At 42.4% G+C, this 17,014-nt stretch overlaps 1 protein-coding gene across 1 annotated transcript in view; it reads right to left on the bottom strand.

The window, feature by feature from the left end:
- Nucleotides 1–2,534: 2,534 nt before the first annotated feature.
- LOC138268125 (enoyl-CoA delta isomerase 2-like) overlaps nt 2,535–17,014 on the bottom strand; it is a 1,004,455-nt gene continuing 989,975 nt past the window's right edge. Inside the window, exon 8 of the mRNA XM_069217527.1 lies at nt 2,535–4,141. Within this exon, the coding sequence (XP_069073628.1) occupies nt 3,986–4,141 (156 nt within the window). The 3' untranslated portion in view covers nt 2,535–3,985. The remainder of the gene's footprint in view (nt 4,142–17,014) is intronic.

Below are 17,014 nucleotides of genomic sequence, written 5' to 3'. Positions count from 1 at the left end.
CAACGCCAACGCCGTCACGCCCTCACAGGATCTGTGCGAATCCCTCGCCACTTTCTTCCATCGCAAGATTAGCGACCTCCACGACAGCTTCGGACACCAGACCCAACCATACACCACCGAACCGGCATCCACGGCCATCACCCTCAACAACTGGTCCCACATCAACACGGAAGAAACCAAATCCATCATGAACTCTATCCACTCCGGCGCCCCTTCGGACCCCTGCCCGCACTTCATCTTTAACAAAGCCGACGACATCATCGCCCCGCACCTCCAGACCGTCATCAACTCTTCTTTTTCTTCTGCTACTTTCCCCGAATGCTGGAAACACGCCGAAGTCAACGCCCTACTAAAGAAACCTACGGCTGACCCGAGCGACCTAAAAAACTTCCGCCCCATCTCTCTTCTGCCTTTCCCATCCAAAGTAATAGAGAAGACCGTCAGCAAACAGCTGACCACCTTCCTGGAAGACAACAACCTGCTCGACCCCTCACAAACCGGATTCCGAGCCAACCACAGCACTGAAACCACCCTCATCTCAGTCACTGACGACATCAGAACCCTGATGGACAACGGTGAAACAGTCGCCCTCATTCTGCTCGACCTCTCGGCTGCCTTTGACACCGTCTGTCACCACACCCTAATCACGCGCCTCCGCTCCACCGGGATCCAAGGCCAGGGCCTGGACTGGATCGCCTCCTTCCTCTCAAACCGTTCCCAAAGAGTTTACCTCCCTCCGTTTTGCTCAGAACCCACCGAGATCATCTGTGGTGTACCCCAAGGCTCATCACTCAGCCCGACACTCTTCATTGTCTACATGAGCCCCCTCGCCAACATCGTACGCAAGCACGACATCATCATCACCTCCTACACCGACGACACCCAACTTATACTCTCCCTCACCAAGGACCCCGCCAGCGCCAAGACCAACCTAGAAGAGGGTATGAAGGACGTCGCAGATTGGATGAGGCTCAGCCGCCTAAAGCTGAACTCTGAAAAAACGGAAGTCCTCATCCTCGGCAACACCCCGTCCGCCTGGGACAACTCCTGGTGGCCCACGGCCCTCGGCACCGCACCGACCCCCACAGACCCACAGACCACGCCCGCAACCTCGGCTTCATCTTGGACCCTCTTCTCACCATGACCAAGCAAGTCAACGCCGTGTCCTCCGCCTGCTTCCTCACCCTCCGCATGCTCCCCAAGATCTTCCGCTGGATCCCCGCCGACACCAGAAAAACTGTGACCCATGCCCTCGTCATGAGCCGCCTGGACTACGGCAACACCCTCTACGCCGGGACCACAGCCAAACTCCAAAATCGGCCGCAACGCATTCAAAACGCCTCGGCCCGCCTCATCCTCGACATACCCCGCAGCAGCCACATCTCCGCACACCTGAGTCACCTGCATTGGCTCCCTGTCAGCAAAAGGATCACCTTCCGACTTCTCACCCACGCACACAAAGCCCTCTACGACAAGGGACCGGAATACCTCAACAGACGCCTCAGCTTCTACGTCCCCACCCGCCTCCTCCGCTCCTCTGGCCTCGCACTCGCTGCTGTCCCTCGCATCTGCCGCTCCACGGCAGGTGGGAGATCTTTCTCCTTCCTGGCGGCCAAGACCTGGAACTCCCTCCCCACCAGCCTCAGGACCACCCAGGACCACTCCGCTTTCCGGAGACTCCTAAAGACCTGGCTGTTCGAACAGCGATAACCCCCCCTTTTTCCCCTAGCGCCTTGAGACCCGCACGGGTGAGTAGCGCGCTTTATAAATGTTAATGATTTGATTTGATTTGATTTGATTTGAAGAAGGGGTTACGTATCATAGTCTACCACTAACATACGGCATAACTTGTAGTTTGCTACTAACCAGATTCTATAATCAAGAGTATATACAGTATTTTTATTCCAACCATGATCTAGTGTTTTATTTTGTACCCATCATTAGATATTTGAGCAAAATAGCTAAGGAGCATGATATAGTATTAGTTAGAGGATTCTTCGAGCCAACTGCGAGGAGAAAGTTGATGACGTCAAGAGATGCTGTCCGAAGTGCTGATAATTGGGCTTATACTATGTGAGCCTGATACGTAGCTGACCACTGATGACCTGGGGACGAAGACTGACTTGCTGCTGATCCATCCTGGATACGTAGCTATGAAAATGTGACTGACAAAATTGTGCCTTTTCTTCTAGGTGCCAACTGTGCTGTTTTCTGAATAGATTTTCTCTCTTTAGCTAGATTTTTCCAAATGAACGTTTTATTCAAATTGTTTTCGCATGAAGACCCACATGCTGATGCTAATCTTGGTTAGGTAGGCTGACAGGGGAGACGTTGACGGTGACAATTGACTGACAAATTTGCATTGCTGAATTACTCCATTAATGTTGATAATCACTGACTTATGATTTGCATTGATGTTTATGATTCGTTTGGAGAATAATGTTTTCTTGATGATTAATAAAGATTGATTAATAAAAGGCAAATTTAACATTTGATTAGAATTGTAATCAATAGGGAATAAAAATATTTAACCTTGTCCATTGAGTGATGGTTATTTCTGATTAGTAGAGTTTTCCTTCTTGGTTCCTTGAGTATTGATATTGATTTATTGATGTTGATTATTGGTTCAGTAATCACTGCATGATTAGGATACTCCATGCGATTCAAAAGGTTAATCGACCTATACGCGTCCCCTTGTAAGTTTACTTACTAAGGACCAGGCGCGCTAGCACCATCAACATCTAATTCAGGCCCACAGTCACTCAAATAAAGCAGGAAGCTATTTCCTTGCTGTCACTTCCCAAATGTACAGTTCCATCAAAAGTAAACTTGGGTGGGGAGTAAAAAGTATTAAAAAGCCAATGTGCTTATGCTTGCAACAGCTGGGTTATATTTATATACTAATAAGAGAATAACATAGAAGCAGAAAGCGAAAACTAGTTCACCACTAGTTTCAGTTGTACAAAAGCAAAGATACAGTGCCAATGATTATACGTTTTAAAGGCAATGAAAATCTGTGTTGTATTGTTGTAGATCATTAATACAGAAATTACGAGCATGACACCTCTATAAAATCGACAAATGCTATAGGTTGATGAAAAACGTTCCTTTTCACTTTTTAAGCGAGTGAAGCCTAAAATGTTTAGTGGAGATATTTTAAGCAACTTCACACATAGGATGTCTAACTACGTTAAATCAAGTCAAGCTGCACCTAAATTTCGGGTGCTGAGGAGTCGAGGTTAAGTTATGGTTGGTTTTAAGTGTACCTTTGCTATGGACCCATTAGTGTAGCAGAATCGATTTATTGTTACACTGGTCTCTGTGACTGAGTCAGAAAATATTTAGTTTCTGAAAGGTACATTTAACAGTACTAAAAGAAATCTGAGATATATTCACTGCTTTTTGACTTTCTCAAGTATGAAAAGGTTACATGAAACATGCTTTCATTACAAATCCTGCTGTAAATCTGGAATGACTTGTTTGCAGTCAATTTCATATTCCAAGTTAGGTGCAACTCGCACATGGGTTCCTGGTTTTTCCTTGCACAAATCCTTCAAGGTATTACCTGCAAGTATGTGTGGAAGGGGATTCATTTGTGGTTACCGTTTGATAAATCTAAAAACTGCCTTGTGAAATTGAAGGTAAAAAAGCCCAGGATACCAAAATAAGTAGGTGGTAATGGCATTTTGCCAATGTCGTTTCACCATCCGCCAAAGTTATGAAAGAGGCCGTTAGGTAGGCTGCTGTAAAAAATAGTGCACATCTCAGGCTTCTCAAACTTTCTCTGTTATCATGAAAGAGTAGTACATAAACAGAGTTAAAGATATTATACCAGAGTTAACGATATTAAATTCGTGCATGCATAGTCAACCAAATTATATTGTGCAGAGAGTGGACACCATTGGGAGATCAAGATTATGTCCGGGTAACAGCATTGGAAAAATACACGTGGAGGTGTCAATTCTTGCGGTCGCTCTGGTGCATGTCACAGTTTTGACCTCTTCTGTAAGACGCTCTCCACGGCTTTCAGAGTTCCTCCCGTTGTCAACATTCGGAAGAAGCACTCAAACTCCTGAGTAATGACCTCGTGAAGTCTGTCCTTCCACACACCTCGGATCAACTGTTTCGAAAGAGCCAGGTTCTGAAAGAACGAGCACAAGTAGGCAATATAGAATTGTTCAGTTTAATATAGTTCTGATTATGCTTTGAATTCTTCAGTACCCTTATAAACATCGATGCTAGCAATTTAAGTTACGAAAAACCATACAGTGCTGCTCATGGATTAAAACTATACATCTCTCTGCCCTCAGCAAATAATTTTTCTGATTATTGCAATACATGCGTGCATGCTAAAATGTCCATAACTGGATATGATGATGATGTATATATATAATGAGAACCCTCATTATTCGTATAGTATCATTTGGCCTTGTTGTAATGCACAGGATGTGCAGGGGCGTAGCTTCAGGGGGGATGTTTGGGGTGTGACCCCAACCCAAAAAGAAATGCATTCTTGGCTTAAGAGTTGGGTTTGGGGACCCTGCTTTGGGTCTCTTATGCCTGTATTGTTTTTTATTGTTGTCCTTATTTGGGTAAAAGGTTTTAACTTATTGTTTTTTTTACCAGGGACCTAGACAGGTGCCCACCAAATGCAAATCAGTGTGAGCCTGTTCCTTATGGAAACAGTGTATCCCAAACCTTGGTCATCCCCCCACTCTTCGGCATACTTTTTTTTGTAGGGAAACTTACGATTCACCCCCCCCAGATTTCACTGACTAAGCTACACCCCTAAGGATGTGGTTGCATAGGATCTGACAGGTGTCCTGGCAAGTTCATTGTGTCTGTGTGAGATGGATAAATTCAGTGTAGTGCAAAGTCTGCTTGCTAAATATTGATGAGGCAAGATTCCATCTGCAAATCATTGAAACCCGATGCAAATCCTGAGATGGAGGCATGCAAGGGACAACTGAGACATCTACCAAATCACATTATTGAGCAGTCATTATTGTAAACCATGGTACTGAAGACAACAAGAATTGTAATGGCAAGAAAAGTGGCTTTTTGCGAAATGTGGATCAGTTGAGCAAGTAGCATCCCATAGAATCACTGATCACCACAAATATTTGTCTTGCTATGGAAACCATTCCTAATGGACAGTTTTAACTGTGCAAATGGTTAAGAACAATAAAATGCTTTGAGACTGCATGGGCTTTCAATAGGAAATCACATTTCTTGAAAACTGGAAGAATGTGGTCAGTGCCTTTTTCCTAACCCTTCTGCATTAGGATCCATAGGAAACTTAACATTGACAGTCACAAAGAAATCCACAACCTGCAATGCCATTTTAATACTTTGTGATTTGTGTTTTACCTCATGAAGCCCGTCAAGTATGGTAACCCGAACTATAGCGTGTTCTCAGTGCTGCATTTTTATTTTTAGAATAAAATGACTTCAGGGATTAAATAATAAGCCAATCCACAACCTATGCAGGAAAAAAGGTGTCAGTAGAGAGATAGGTCCCTCCCTTATGAGCTGGCTAATGAGTTCCTGTTAAGTGTGTTTCACCAGAGAGCAGGTGTGTTGATACACTGACAGAAATCCCCCAGTGGGAAATCAGTAACAGAATATAAAGTTGCACAACCCTCCCGCAGCACACATTGGCGGTAGTCCGGGCATGGAAGGAAGCAAATGCGTTTCTCGGCTGGTACAGGAGGTTAACTGAACTTACCCTGCTTTGGCACAGTGATCTTCTGTCAGAGGTACGTGGCCTGCAGGGGTTCAAAAGGTGGGAACTGATAGGTATTGAGCACTTGGGAGGCATATGGAAGGGACCGGCCATTGGTAGCTTCGTGGAGCTCCGTCGAGACTTTAGTCTGAGAGAGGCCGTACATTTTCAATATCTCTGACTCGGCCATGCGCTCAGCAGACAAAATAGAGAGGGTGAGCTACTGCTTGAATTTTCCCTTTTGGAGAACAGTATACTCAGAGAACCCATTCCTGGAAAAGGAATTTCAGTGATCTACAAGAAATTGGTCAGCAACACTTCTGACCTACTGGGTGGTCTGAGGGAGGCTTGTCCGCAGACCTGGGGGCCTTAGAAGATGGGGAGTGGGAGAAGGCATTACAGGGTGAAGCAGGAGATTGCGATAGGAGCAGGCTTGGGAATTGCAACACGTAATATATCGAAAGCCTGGGGCAAGCAGGAGGTTCCTGGACTGACTGACTGGGAAAGGGATTTAGATTGGTGCCAGAGGGTGAAGGGTGTGATTTACCAGGGAAGGGTCTGCCCTAGGAAGTGGGAGAAGGTTTGGTGGGCGAGGATGGCCTACAGAGGCTTGGACCTGGTGGACACATGAAGGATGCCTGGGAGGGAGTGGGAATAGGGCAGGCCGTCCCGGGTGTATTTTAGGAGTGTCTTGGCCGTACCGGTGCCAGTGTGACCGGCTGGCAGGGTGATATATCTCCTTCATGATACTGAGTGGTGGACATGATATGTATGCAACAAATTGTTTTGCCACGTTTTTTTACCTCTCTTTTTGTTTAATAAAAATAATTGAAAAAAAAGAAAATCGAGGTGCAGGCGATGCACGACTGTTTGTGTATCAGATCTCATTTATCAGTGCTAAAGCCATACTTAACGTGGGAGACCATCTGAGGGTTATCTGGTATGTGAAAAACTCTGAAGTATTAGTGCACTTTCAAATACAATTCCAAGAACAATACATATATGTTGGACTTTTTCCCTTCTTGCAAGGTCATCCCCAGTCTTTTTGCCTCCTGCCTCCTATTTTGTTTGACCTGTTGCTGTTGGCATTTGAACTCTGAGCACTTTACCACTGCTAACCAGTGCTAAAATGCATATGCTCTCTGTGTAAATTGTATGGTTGATAGGTTTATTCATGATTTGCATATTTTATTTACTGGTAAATCCCTAGTACAGTGCACTAGAGGTGCCCAGGGCCTGTAAATCAAATGCTACTAGTGGGCCTGCAGCACTGGTTGGGCCACCCACATTAGGAGCTCTGTGAACATGGCTCAGATCTGCCTCTGCAGTGTCTGTGTGTGCAGTTTTAAACTGCCAATTTGACTTGGCAAGTGTACCCACTTGCCAGACCTAAACCTTCCCTTTTCTTACATGTAAGATACCCCTAAGGTAGGCCCTAGGTAGCTCCAAGGGCAGGGTGCAGTGTATGTTTAAGGTAGGACCTATACTAATGTGTTTTATATGTCCCAACAGTGAAATACTGCTAAATTCGGTTTTCACTATTGCAAGGCCTATCCCTCTCATAGGTTAACATGGGGCCTGCTTTTAAATATGATTAAAGTGTAGATTCCCCTCGGGAGCGGATAGACATGTGGAGTTTGGGGTCTCTGAGCTCACAATTTAAAAATACATCTTTTAGTAAAGTTGATTTTAAGATTGCATGTTTGAAAATGCCACTTTTAGAACGTGGGCATTTTCTTGCTTAAACCATTTCTGTGACTCTGCCTGTTTGTGGATTCCCTGTCTGGGTCAGTTTGATAGTTGGGCCGTTTGCACCTCTCTCTAGACAGTGACACAAAGGGAGCTGGGGTGTAGCCTGCATATCCTGATCAGCCATCTGTGCTAGGAGGGAGGAGAAGGGAGGAGTGGTCACTCACACCTGAAAGGGCTGTGCTTGCCCTCACACAATGCAGTCTTCAACCCCCTGGTGTGTGTCTGGGGCCTGGCCTGGGCAAGGCAGGATATCACAAACAAGAGAGACTTTTCTTTGAAGTAAGCCTACTTCAAAGGGCAAAATTGGTATAAAAATGGCACCCAAAACCACAGACTTTAGATCACTTCTGGAAACAAAGAGGAACCTTTGCCTGGAGAAGAGCTGAAGAGCTGAGGAAGAAGAGCTGCCCTGCCTGTGACTTTGCTTTGTGGAGCTATCCTGCAGTTGCTGCTTCTGCCTGTGCAAGAGGACAAAGACTGGACTTTGTGTGCCTTCCTGCTTGTGAAGAACTCTCCAAGGGCTTCAAACTAAGCTTGCCTCCTGTTGTTGGAGTCTAAGGGACAGCAAAGACTTCTCTCTGCCAGCCCCTGGAGCCTCTGCTGAGACTCCTAACCTGCCAATTAGTGCCCTATCCAGTTCCTGGGGCCTTGTCAGGTGAAGCTGGTGGACCAAGGTTGGAAATCCACACATAGATCGTCATGCGGGGAAATTTCTGATGCAACCTCCGAGAGCGGCTAAAAGAACGACGCACTGCCGGCTCCGTGGCTGAAATGGATGCACGCAGCTGGAGAAATGATGCTCAGCATCTCTGACGGAGGCTGCAGTGACGCAACATCGCTGGGAGCAGAAAAACAACGCAAGCCTGCCTGGACCCAAGGTGCTTTGGCCGGATTTGATGCATCTCTCTCCTTTGGGGAAAGAAAAGACGCACACTGATCGGATGGAGAAGGAGAAGCGATGCACGACCTCGCTTGCGGGTGAGAAATCAACACACCACTTACCTTTTTCGACACACACTCGCCCGTGCGGGTTATTTTAACACGACCCAGATACCTTTTCACGCTAACAGTGTTAGCGTTGTGTTTAAGAGGACATGAAGACTCTTTTTGCTTTTTAATTAATAAGTTGACTTGTGTATTGTGGATTTTTGTTGTTTTGGTCTTGTTTTGTTTAGATAAATATTTTCTATTTTTCTAAAACTGTCTTGTGTCATTTTGTAGTGTTTTCATTAAGTTACTGTGTGTGAGTTGGTACAAATACTTTATACCTAGCATTCTGAAGTTAAGCCTGCCTGCTCGTGCCAAGCTACCAAGGGGATGAGCAGGGGATAGCTGAGAGTGATTCTCTTTTACCCTGACTAGAGTGAGGGTCCCTGCTTGGACAGGGGGTAACCTGACTGCCAACTAAAGACCCAATTTCTAACAATATAAATGACATCAGCTGACCACTTTTGAGTAATTGTAAAAATCTATTTTACCTGAGAAAAAATAAATACAGCACGTGAAATTGAAGGATAAAAAAACGCAGGAAAAGTGTCAGGGGTTCATGTTCTGAAAACCCTTAGGATTGAGGAATATGTTCAGTAATACGTTCAAAACAGATGACGGCAGGAGCTGGAATTTCAGCTATCTCTGTGTAATCGATATATAGAGGTGCAGATGTTTTTAGTGGTGACAAGTATATTTTGAGTGGTAGTTTGGGGAAATTCTATGCTAGGGGCAATGTGAGGAAATCGTAAAGAATATCTAAGCAACCATACTATGTTTATGACGATAATCTGAATTAGTATCTAGTTTATCTGGATATATCAATATTTAACAAATGTAAAGCTAAATAATCAGTTTTTTCGCAAACGTGAGTTGTATTGAAAACACATTTCTTGAATTATTTTTGGTTAATTTAATAATTTAGAGTTGTGTTTAAATATAATGTGTTTCTGCTTTTATTTAAGAAGATGAATATGTAGTATTTTCCTGGGATCTTGTTTGAATCCTGTACCAATTGATCTAGCTAGCTGGCTAAGAGAAGACCGATACATGATGAGCCATAAGAAGTCACAGGCTCAGAGGGACAGCTGTACCTCTGCTGTGCAATTACAATGTTAATTCTCTGTTCTTCTCAGTACCATGAAAAAGAATGGAAACCCCAAAACGTTTTTTTGATGCGGGCTGTCAGGGTGCATGTTATACCAGTGTTTGATGTCTGAACATCTGTCCTCAGAAGAGCCACGTCATGATGCACCCTTTTTTCCTGTAAAGAGATGAAATCGCAGCTGGCAAATCTAAAATCAAAGTTTCATGTTTCATTTTACTGAGCTGTCAGTTGGCGTCCCCAAGTATGACTCTTCAGATGCTGCCTCTTTGCATCAGCTGTTTATGGAAGTCTAAAGTCTGCCTAGCATTGTGAATGGAAACATAGCAGCTAGATCATGTGCTTGTGATAGCTGTTGTTTGAGATCCTTGTTTAACTTAATTATGGCTGCAATCGTTTTGTTATTCAGTATAGAAACACAGGGCATTGGCACACTCACTTGGGTTGATGCCAGAGTGAAGGCTGGGTTGTACTTCAGTGCTACCACTGTCTTGTGTTCTCTTTCGTGATCCTGTTCCCCTTTGTACTTGAATGACTGTTTCTTTGTCATCTCCCACAGAAATGGCAACAGTGCTGATTCGAATGAGAAAGAGTTGGCATCTCAGCTGCATTAGTAAAAAGGGGCTTTTGCTTTAGGGGTGGCAACAGAAACAAACACCAAACACTCTAACCGATATGGATAGCGGTAACAGGGAAACGGGGAATGAACCAACAGAGACTCAGCTAGGTCAAAAACAAATCCCCCATCCAGAGGGCGATTAGGGAAAGGTTATTAAGTGTCAAGAACTAATGCAGACAGGTAAGGGGTAACGTAAGGGAAGTATAATGTGCACCAACAAATAGTAAAGTTCCTCTGCCACAACAAAGTAAAGATGTAGATGGCACTGGTGGGAGACTGATGGACGCTTATTTTCTTCTTCACACAAGTGACAAGTGGGGTTTTCATGGCAGGGAGTTTGAAATCAGAGAGTTAGGAATCTGGGGGAGAAGCAGGAGCATCTGGTGGAAGTCTAATGGGTACACTTTAACCCTCAGGGTCAAACTGACCGGGGTTATCCAAGACCTTAAGACTCAATCAGTTAGAGCAATATTTGTTTCTCATGAAAAACGGATGATACCATTTATACAAAGATATACAGCTAATTTGTAAGAGAAGCTAAAAGGAAGGGGTATAATGTAATTAGCCTTCACAGGTCAAATAAAGCAACTGGATTTTATATTGCATAATGTCCAATGTCCCTAACTGCCCCAACCTACCACAATGGATCTCATCCGTTTTTATTGCTACTCCCACCTATACTCATATCTTTTGGCAGGTGCCTTTCCTTTCTGAACATGAGACTCTAGGCTCTGAACCCGAGGCATCATTCGTGAGAATATTGTATGTGTGTGTACTTCCAGAACGATTTGTTGAAGTGCTCAGTTTGTGTGCAACCTTGCAGACTACACATGGTAGTTCTTGTAATTGTGAAAGTTCACACATCCTCATGTCTCCATTTTTTTTGTGCTATCACTGTGAGAAGGCATAGGTAGTGCGATCTTTGGGGTGTCTTTGAATGTTTTTGATATCTGATGGGGCAATTCATTTTAATTTCTATCTTGATGCCATGTTATTTTTAAATTGAATGTTGTGCTCTAGAGCTCAAGCATCTGCTGCAATCCATTTGCGTAGGGGCTATCTTTGCCTAACTGGCAGCCTCAGCTTAATATTTCCTTATCTAACTCTTCTATAGATGAGCCTCAGAAAAAGGATCTTAGAACTTCTCCCTCAACAGACTGTATGGTCTGACATCCACTGACAGTCTAATGTCAATCGAGCTGCCAGTGAAAGGTTTCTGCAGGTGGAGACAGTGAAACTACCAAAACTACTACTAGAAACATAGTGGTACCCCCTAACTCTAAATAGAGCACAGGAACTTCGAGTGTGGCAGACAGGGTGTTGTGTAGCCATTTTAGTTATAGCTCATATACGTTATTTTAGCAAACCAGGCCTGCTGCTGTGCACTTTACACTAGACATATTTTATTCAGCTTTGTTTATTATTTTATTTTATTATTTTAACAATATCCACATTTGCAGTCTTGTTTTATTTCTCTCAATATAGCTGTTCTTTGCCTAGGTCAGCACTGTGGTCTTAAACAAGACATTTCTTTCACTCTGTGCTTTTCTGCAGGCTGCAGATAGGTTGCCGGTAAACGTGGTAACTCTTTGTCTCTGGTGTTCATAGAAACATACACATCCTTACGTAGGGACATTTTCATGGAACATCAGCTGTTCTATTATAAAAACACTTCTCTGTCCCATACACGTTAGAGGGAGATTCCAGCCAGATGACCAGGACTGTATGCTGATTGCTGAACGCTTCACTACAGCTGCTTCTGTAGACTACAGGTCTCTTGCTCAGGTATGAGGGATGATGTCTTCTCAGGGGAACCTGAAGGGCAGACCTAGATAGAGCTCAACATGCTGTGCTCTAGTATAGCTTGGGTAGGAATTATTTTAATGACTCTTGTGACAACATGGTAGCGTTATTTTTGTGCTTCACTCTCCTTGTCATAATTTTAATTCTGTCATGCTTCATCATCCTGGTTATTGCAGTACATGCTTTATTATCTAAGATGCAGCTGCTTCATTAAAATCTTATTGAAACATATACTCCTCCTCTGATTGTCCTTGTATATGTGAGATTAATGTATTGAGAGAAACGGATGCGATCTGAGTGACCACGATTTCCCTGAGGAGTCAATTGTGTCATGCTTTCGGCTGCCTAATCATCCCTGCTCTTGGGTGGAGATGAGGCACTGCTAGTTAGCCGGTGCAAAACCCAGAATGCGCCAACAGGTGTCACCTGTAGTGGGTGAGACTCAGTCCCCCACACCGCAGGTGATTCTGCCACTCAAATCCAGTAGTCTCATTAGAATAATGAGAGCCTATGCAACTACGGTACTCTGGCACATTTGTGGTGGAGTACCCTGTCCCACAAACCTTAAACAAGCTAAATTAAGTTCCTTGATAGACGGATGATATCAATAAAGCAGTCTATGTAGGATTCTAAAAGAAGGGCCAACACCAGATTGTTGTAGACTGGTGAAAACAATATTTCTTTAAACTTGATTCACTGTCTTTTCTGAGCTTATAACTAATGTAACAATATTGAGGAAGAGTTTTGGGAACAGCAAACTTTATGACATAGCTTCCATAAATTGTCAGGTGAGAATATTGTTCACATTAAAAAATATTGTTTGATCCACTAGACATATGGACTAAATTTATGAAGGCAATCTGTTGACCAGTGACGTAGAATATATTACCTTATTTAAATTTGTGAGGGCAACTGGGAATATATTTTGTTTAATGGTGTGAGCTGTAACTTTAAGATTATTACAAATAATGCAACTGTTCTAAAGGAGTCAAAAACCCTTTCTAAGGTAGGTAGTGAATAATGGAGTTAGGTAAAGCCCACACACACAGCACAGATTTAAAAATAAATGTGATTTTAGTTTCTTCCATGGTAATTAGGTAATGTAACTTAGCAATGACATCCTTTGAAAGCAAAGCATTACAAGCTTACCTTTAATAAAAGTGCAAGAATTCTATTGTGGAATATGACATTTGATTCCCTATACAATTGTTCAAATGTTATGCCTAAATTAACTGGCCCAAAGTAATATCCTTACACAAATATTATGTTTGTTATTATTTAATAAAAATGACAATATGATTTCCAAATCTATCACTGTATTAATTTTTAACCCTTTTGAAGCTGAGAGAGAGCAGTGTTTCCCTCAAAAAACACATAGGGCCTTTAGAGGTAAACATAGATTGTAGTTGCACTTGGACAAAGCAACACAAAATTTACAAGTTAAGCAGCTGCTTTTAGTAGAACCACATAGCATAGCATGATGGTAAATGTGATCCTTTAATTCTTCATTTGCTTCTTCAATATTTTATAGTATTGAATACTGATCAATATTCAAAGAGGTAATCTCCATAAAGAAGGTCAAAATGTTTTAATCACTTGCTAGTGTGCACAGACAACAAAATAACTCGCTGGAATACCATGAATTCTAGGAGGTAATTGAAAATTGGAAAGGTCATTTCACCAAGGAATTTGTTATAGTTGAAATATATATATTTTACACAACACAGCAGTTACCACATGAACTTGTTGACACATTTGTCACAGCTTTAAGACCTGGGATGATCAACTAAAGATTCAGCAGTATTTGTGATACCTACCAATGAGATCAAGAGATAGTTCACTATTCTAATATGATGAATAATACATAAGTAGTTACCCAGGCAAAAAACTCTTCATTAACAGAAGTAATGGCGATTTTGCAAATCATCACAATATCTGTTAAATCAATTGAGGAATTGAATGTTGAAGTTAGAGGTTCCAGTGAAGTAGTGCTGTTTCCAATAGGCGGATGATGAAAAGAACAAAGAAAGGTCATCACAGGGTGTAGTTAACAATAACAACAAATGCCATAAAACTGTCTCTGTGAGTCAGATTACTAACTACAAAAGTTATCTGTTACCAGTAGACAGATGGTGGAAACACAGGGAGAACAAAAATTCTGCTAAAAATAGGCCCAATGAAATTATCTTCCAATAATGGAGGTTCAGTAGCTCACAGAATGCTATTGGGTGGTACATTCATTAAGGATATGTCAGAGTTTCAATGCAAAAATCCCCAAAGTATTTGGGCATCATATTTTTGTGTCCGGTGGGTGAACAAGGGAGCAGTTCCTAATCCAGTGTCAAAGTTTCTTAAGAGCTTCTTTTTCAACAGGCTTTAGACTCGTCTACCCTACGTAGTATTTCAATGTGGGAATGCATGGAACTGTTTTTTTATGCAGAGGCATAATCATGGAGAACATTGTGCATTAAATCACAGCTGGGGTGAATTTACGTTTGTTATCTATCCTTTTAAAGTTGGGTGACACACATGCCCATTTTTACAAAAATTGGATGATAGTAAGTCGGGATCTCTGGGTTCTAGGAACTGTGAGGGAATACAGAAAAGAGTTTGTGGAGAAACCAGTTCACAGAAGAGGACCTTAGGTTATAAAATTATGTACATAGGAAAGATTGTAGGTGGATCAGGAAGTTCAGGAATTGTGATAAAAAAGGAGAAAAAGAAAAATGAATAAAGGTTTATAAGGGTTTGTCAGCCGCTTATTCTAGTGAAAAAAATAAAAAGGTACAGAAGTACAAAGGAATATTTCTAGTAATAACCTTTAGGAGTTGAATGACTGGGTGGCTTACCCCCATTTTAAAAAGGAAGGGACTTCTCAGGGACATTCTACAGAAGGAAGATTTGTATACCAGATGAGAATGAAGTGTTTCTGTCAATCCCTATTTGGGAACATCACCAGCGGTATTTGTGGTTGTAATGGCCACGAGAGATCTGGCACTTTTGCAGTCTTCCATTTGGCCTATCTTCTGCCTCTTGGTGCTTCACAAAGTTGCTACATCAACTAGTAGGTTGGTTAAGAGTGAGGGGCGTCAAACATATAATTTATCTGGGCGACGTTTTGATCATGGACTAAGACAGATATTTGTTGTTGCAGCAAACATATATGACAGGCAAGCTTCTAGAAAGGCTGGGATTTGTAGTCAAGTTTGGCTTAGGAGACTCATTTTTTAGGGTTTGTGGTGAACACAATGGGCAAAGCTTTAAAGTTGCAAGGGAAGGCCTTGAAACAATTCTGGAAACAAACAATTAAAGTTTTGTCTTTGAATATGATTTTACTAAGAAGGTTGGTATATGTAATACGTTTCCTCTTACCTACTATTTAAGTTATTTTTCCAGGACCATTACATTATCAGGCTCTTTCGAAATTGAGGGTGGTGCATTTAAGGAGATGATTGTGATATTCTCAATGGGTTGCATAGCTCAGGAGGCAAGGGAGAAATTGATCTGGTGGCTAAGAAGTGTTCAGGCTTGGAATAGGAAAGACATATTTAGGGATACTCCAGACAGAGTAATAGAGTTGGTTGCCAGTTTATAAGGTTCGGGTGTTTGATGTGGGTAAGTGTCAATTGGGGGACCATGGTCAGAGATTGAGAGAGAAAAAAACTTACATATAAATCAATTTGAGTTGCTGGCAATGGCTTTTATAGTCAAGTTCCTCTTGGTGGGACAGTGAGAATTTGGGTGGAAGTGAAACAGTGCCTAGCAGATATGGCTAAGTGATTTAGGATTATTGTCTCCAGAGATGAATTTCAGTACAGTATGCTCCATTTCTGAAGAATCATATAACAGACTGATTATTGAGTACCTTTTAGGACTCAAGGAGGTGTAAATTGAACATGGAAGATTTCAGAGTGATTCAGAGAGTGTAGGGCCCTTTTAGGGTGACCTATCTGTGACCAGACTGAATGCTCAGGTCAAGATATTTTTCAGTTGGTGACTAGACCCGATGTCAGCAGGGGTAGATGTTTTCCTCCAAGGCTGAAATGCGACTTATACATTTCCCCAGGATGACATTGATTATTCATCATTAGAAAATGTTGTAGTATCTCCTTTATGGTGGTGACAAGTAAGGTTCCCAGTAATGTTGAAATTGACAGTGGATTGTTCATTGCCACTTCTGGGCTTTTGCAAACGTCTCCTGAGCCCATCAGGGGGATTTATGATTTGGTGATTGGAAGACGGCTGTGTCTGATGGCATGTAGAAATTCCAGAGATTATGGGAATTGCATGTTCTTTCTGCAGGCACTACAAAACTCATAGAAGGATCCTGGGCACCAGAAACTAACAAGGATTATAGACTTCATGGCAAAAGTAGTTTCATTGTTGTGTTGAAAGGAGCAGCTGAGGTAGTTGTACAAGGCTGGCCTGGTTTGTAGTTGGTACCACAGGTACTTACATATTATACCAGGTCCAGTTATCTCTTATTAGTGAATGACGCCAGGCTGTCTAGATGTAGCTGTAGGAAGAGCATCCAAGGCTGAACTAGGAGACATGCAAAGCTCTTGCAATACCACCGTAGTCACACAGTACTTACACACAAGAAAGTCAATACTCAGTGTTACCAAAAATAAAGGTACTAGTGACACAAGGCCAAAAATATCTTAGAGGCTATACTCCCTTAGAAGGTAAGTAAAACACATGAAATATTCACTAGTAACCAAAATCAGATAAGTACACAGTCACAAAATAGTGCAAATAGTGAAAATCACAATTGGCTAGACTGGGCCTAAGGGCAACACAAACTGTATATACAAAAATAGTGGAATGCGAAAGTCGGTTCCCCACCTAGGCAAGAGTAGTGTGTAGAGGGGTGCTGGGGGTGTGAGAAAACACCAAAGGTAAGTAAAGTACCCCACCCCAGAGCCCAGGAAAACAGAAGTAAAGTACAGCAAGTTTCCTCAGAACACACTAGGAGTCGTGGTAAAGGATTATGCAAAAACCAAGCAAGACCTGCAAGACACCA

Source organism: Pleurodeles waltl, chromosome 2_1 (assembly GCF_031143425.1).
Source record: "Pleurodeles waltl isolate 20211129_DDA chromosome 2_1, aPleWal1.hap1.20221129, whole genome shotgun sequence".
In the NCBI taxonomy this organism is placed as follows: domain Eukaryota; kingdom Metazoa; phylum Chordata; class Amphibia; order Caudata; family Salamandridae; genus Pleurodeles; species Pleurodeles waltl.
This window is presented reverse-complemented; position numbering and strand designations above follow the sequence as displayed.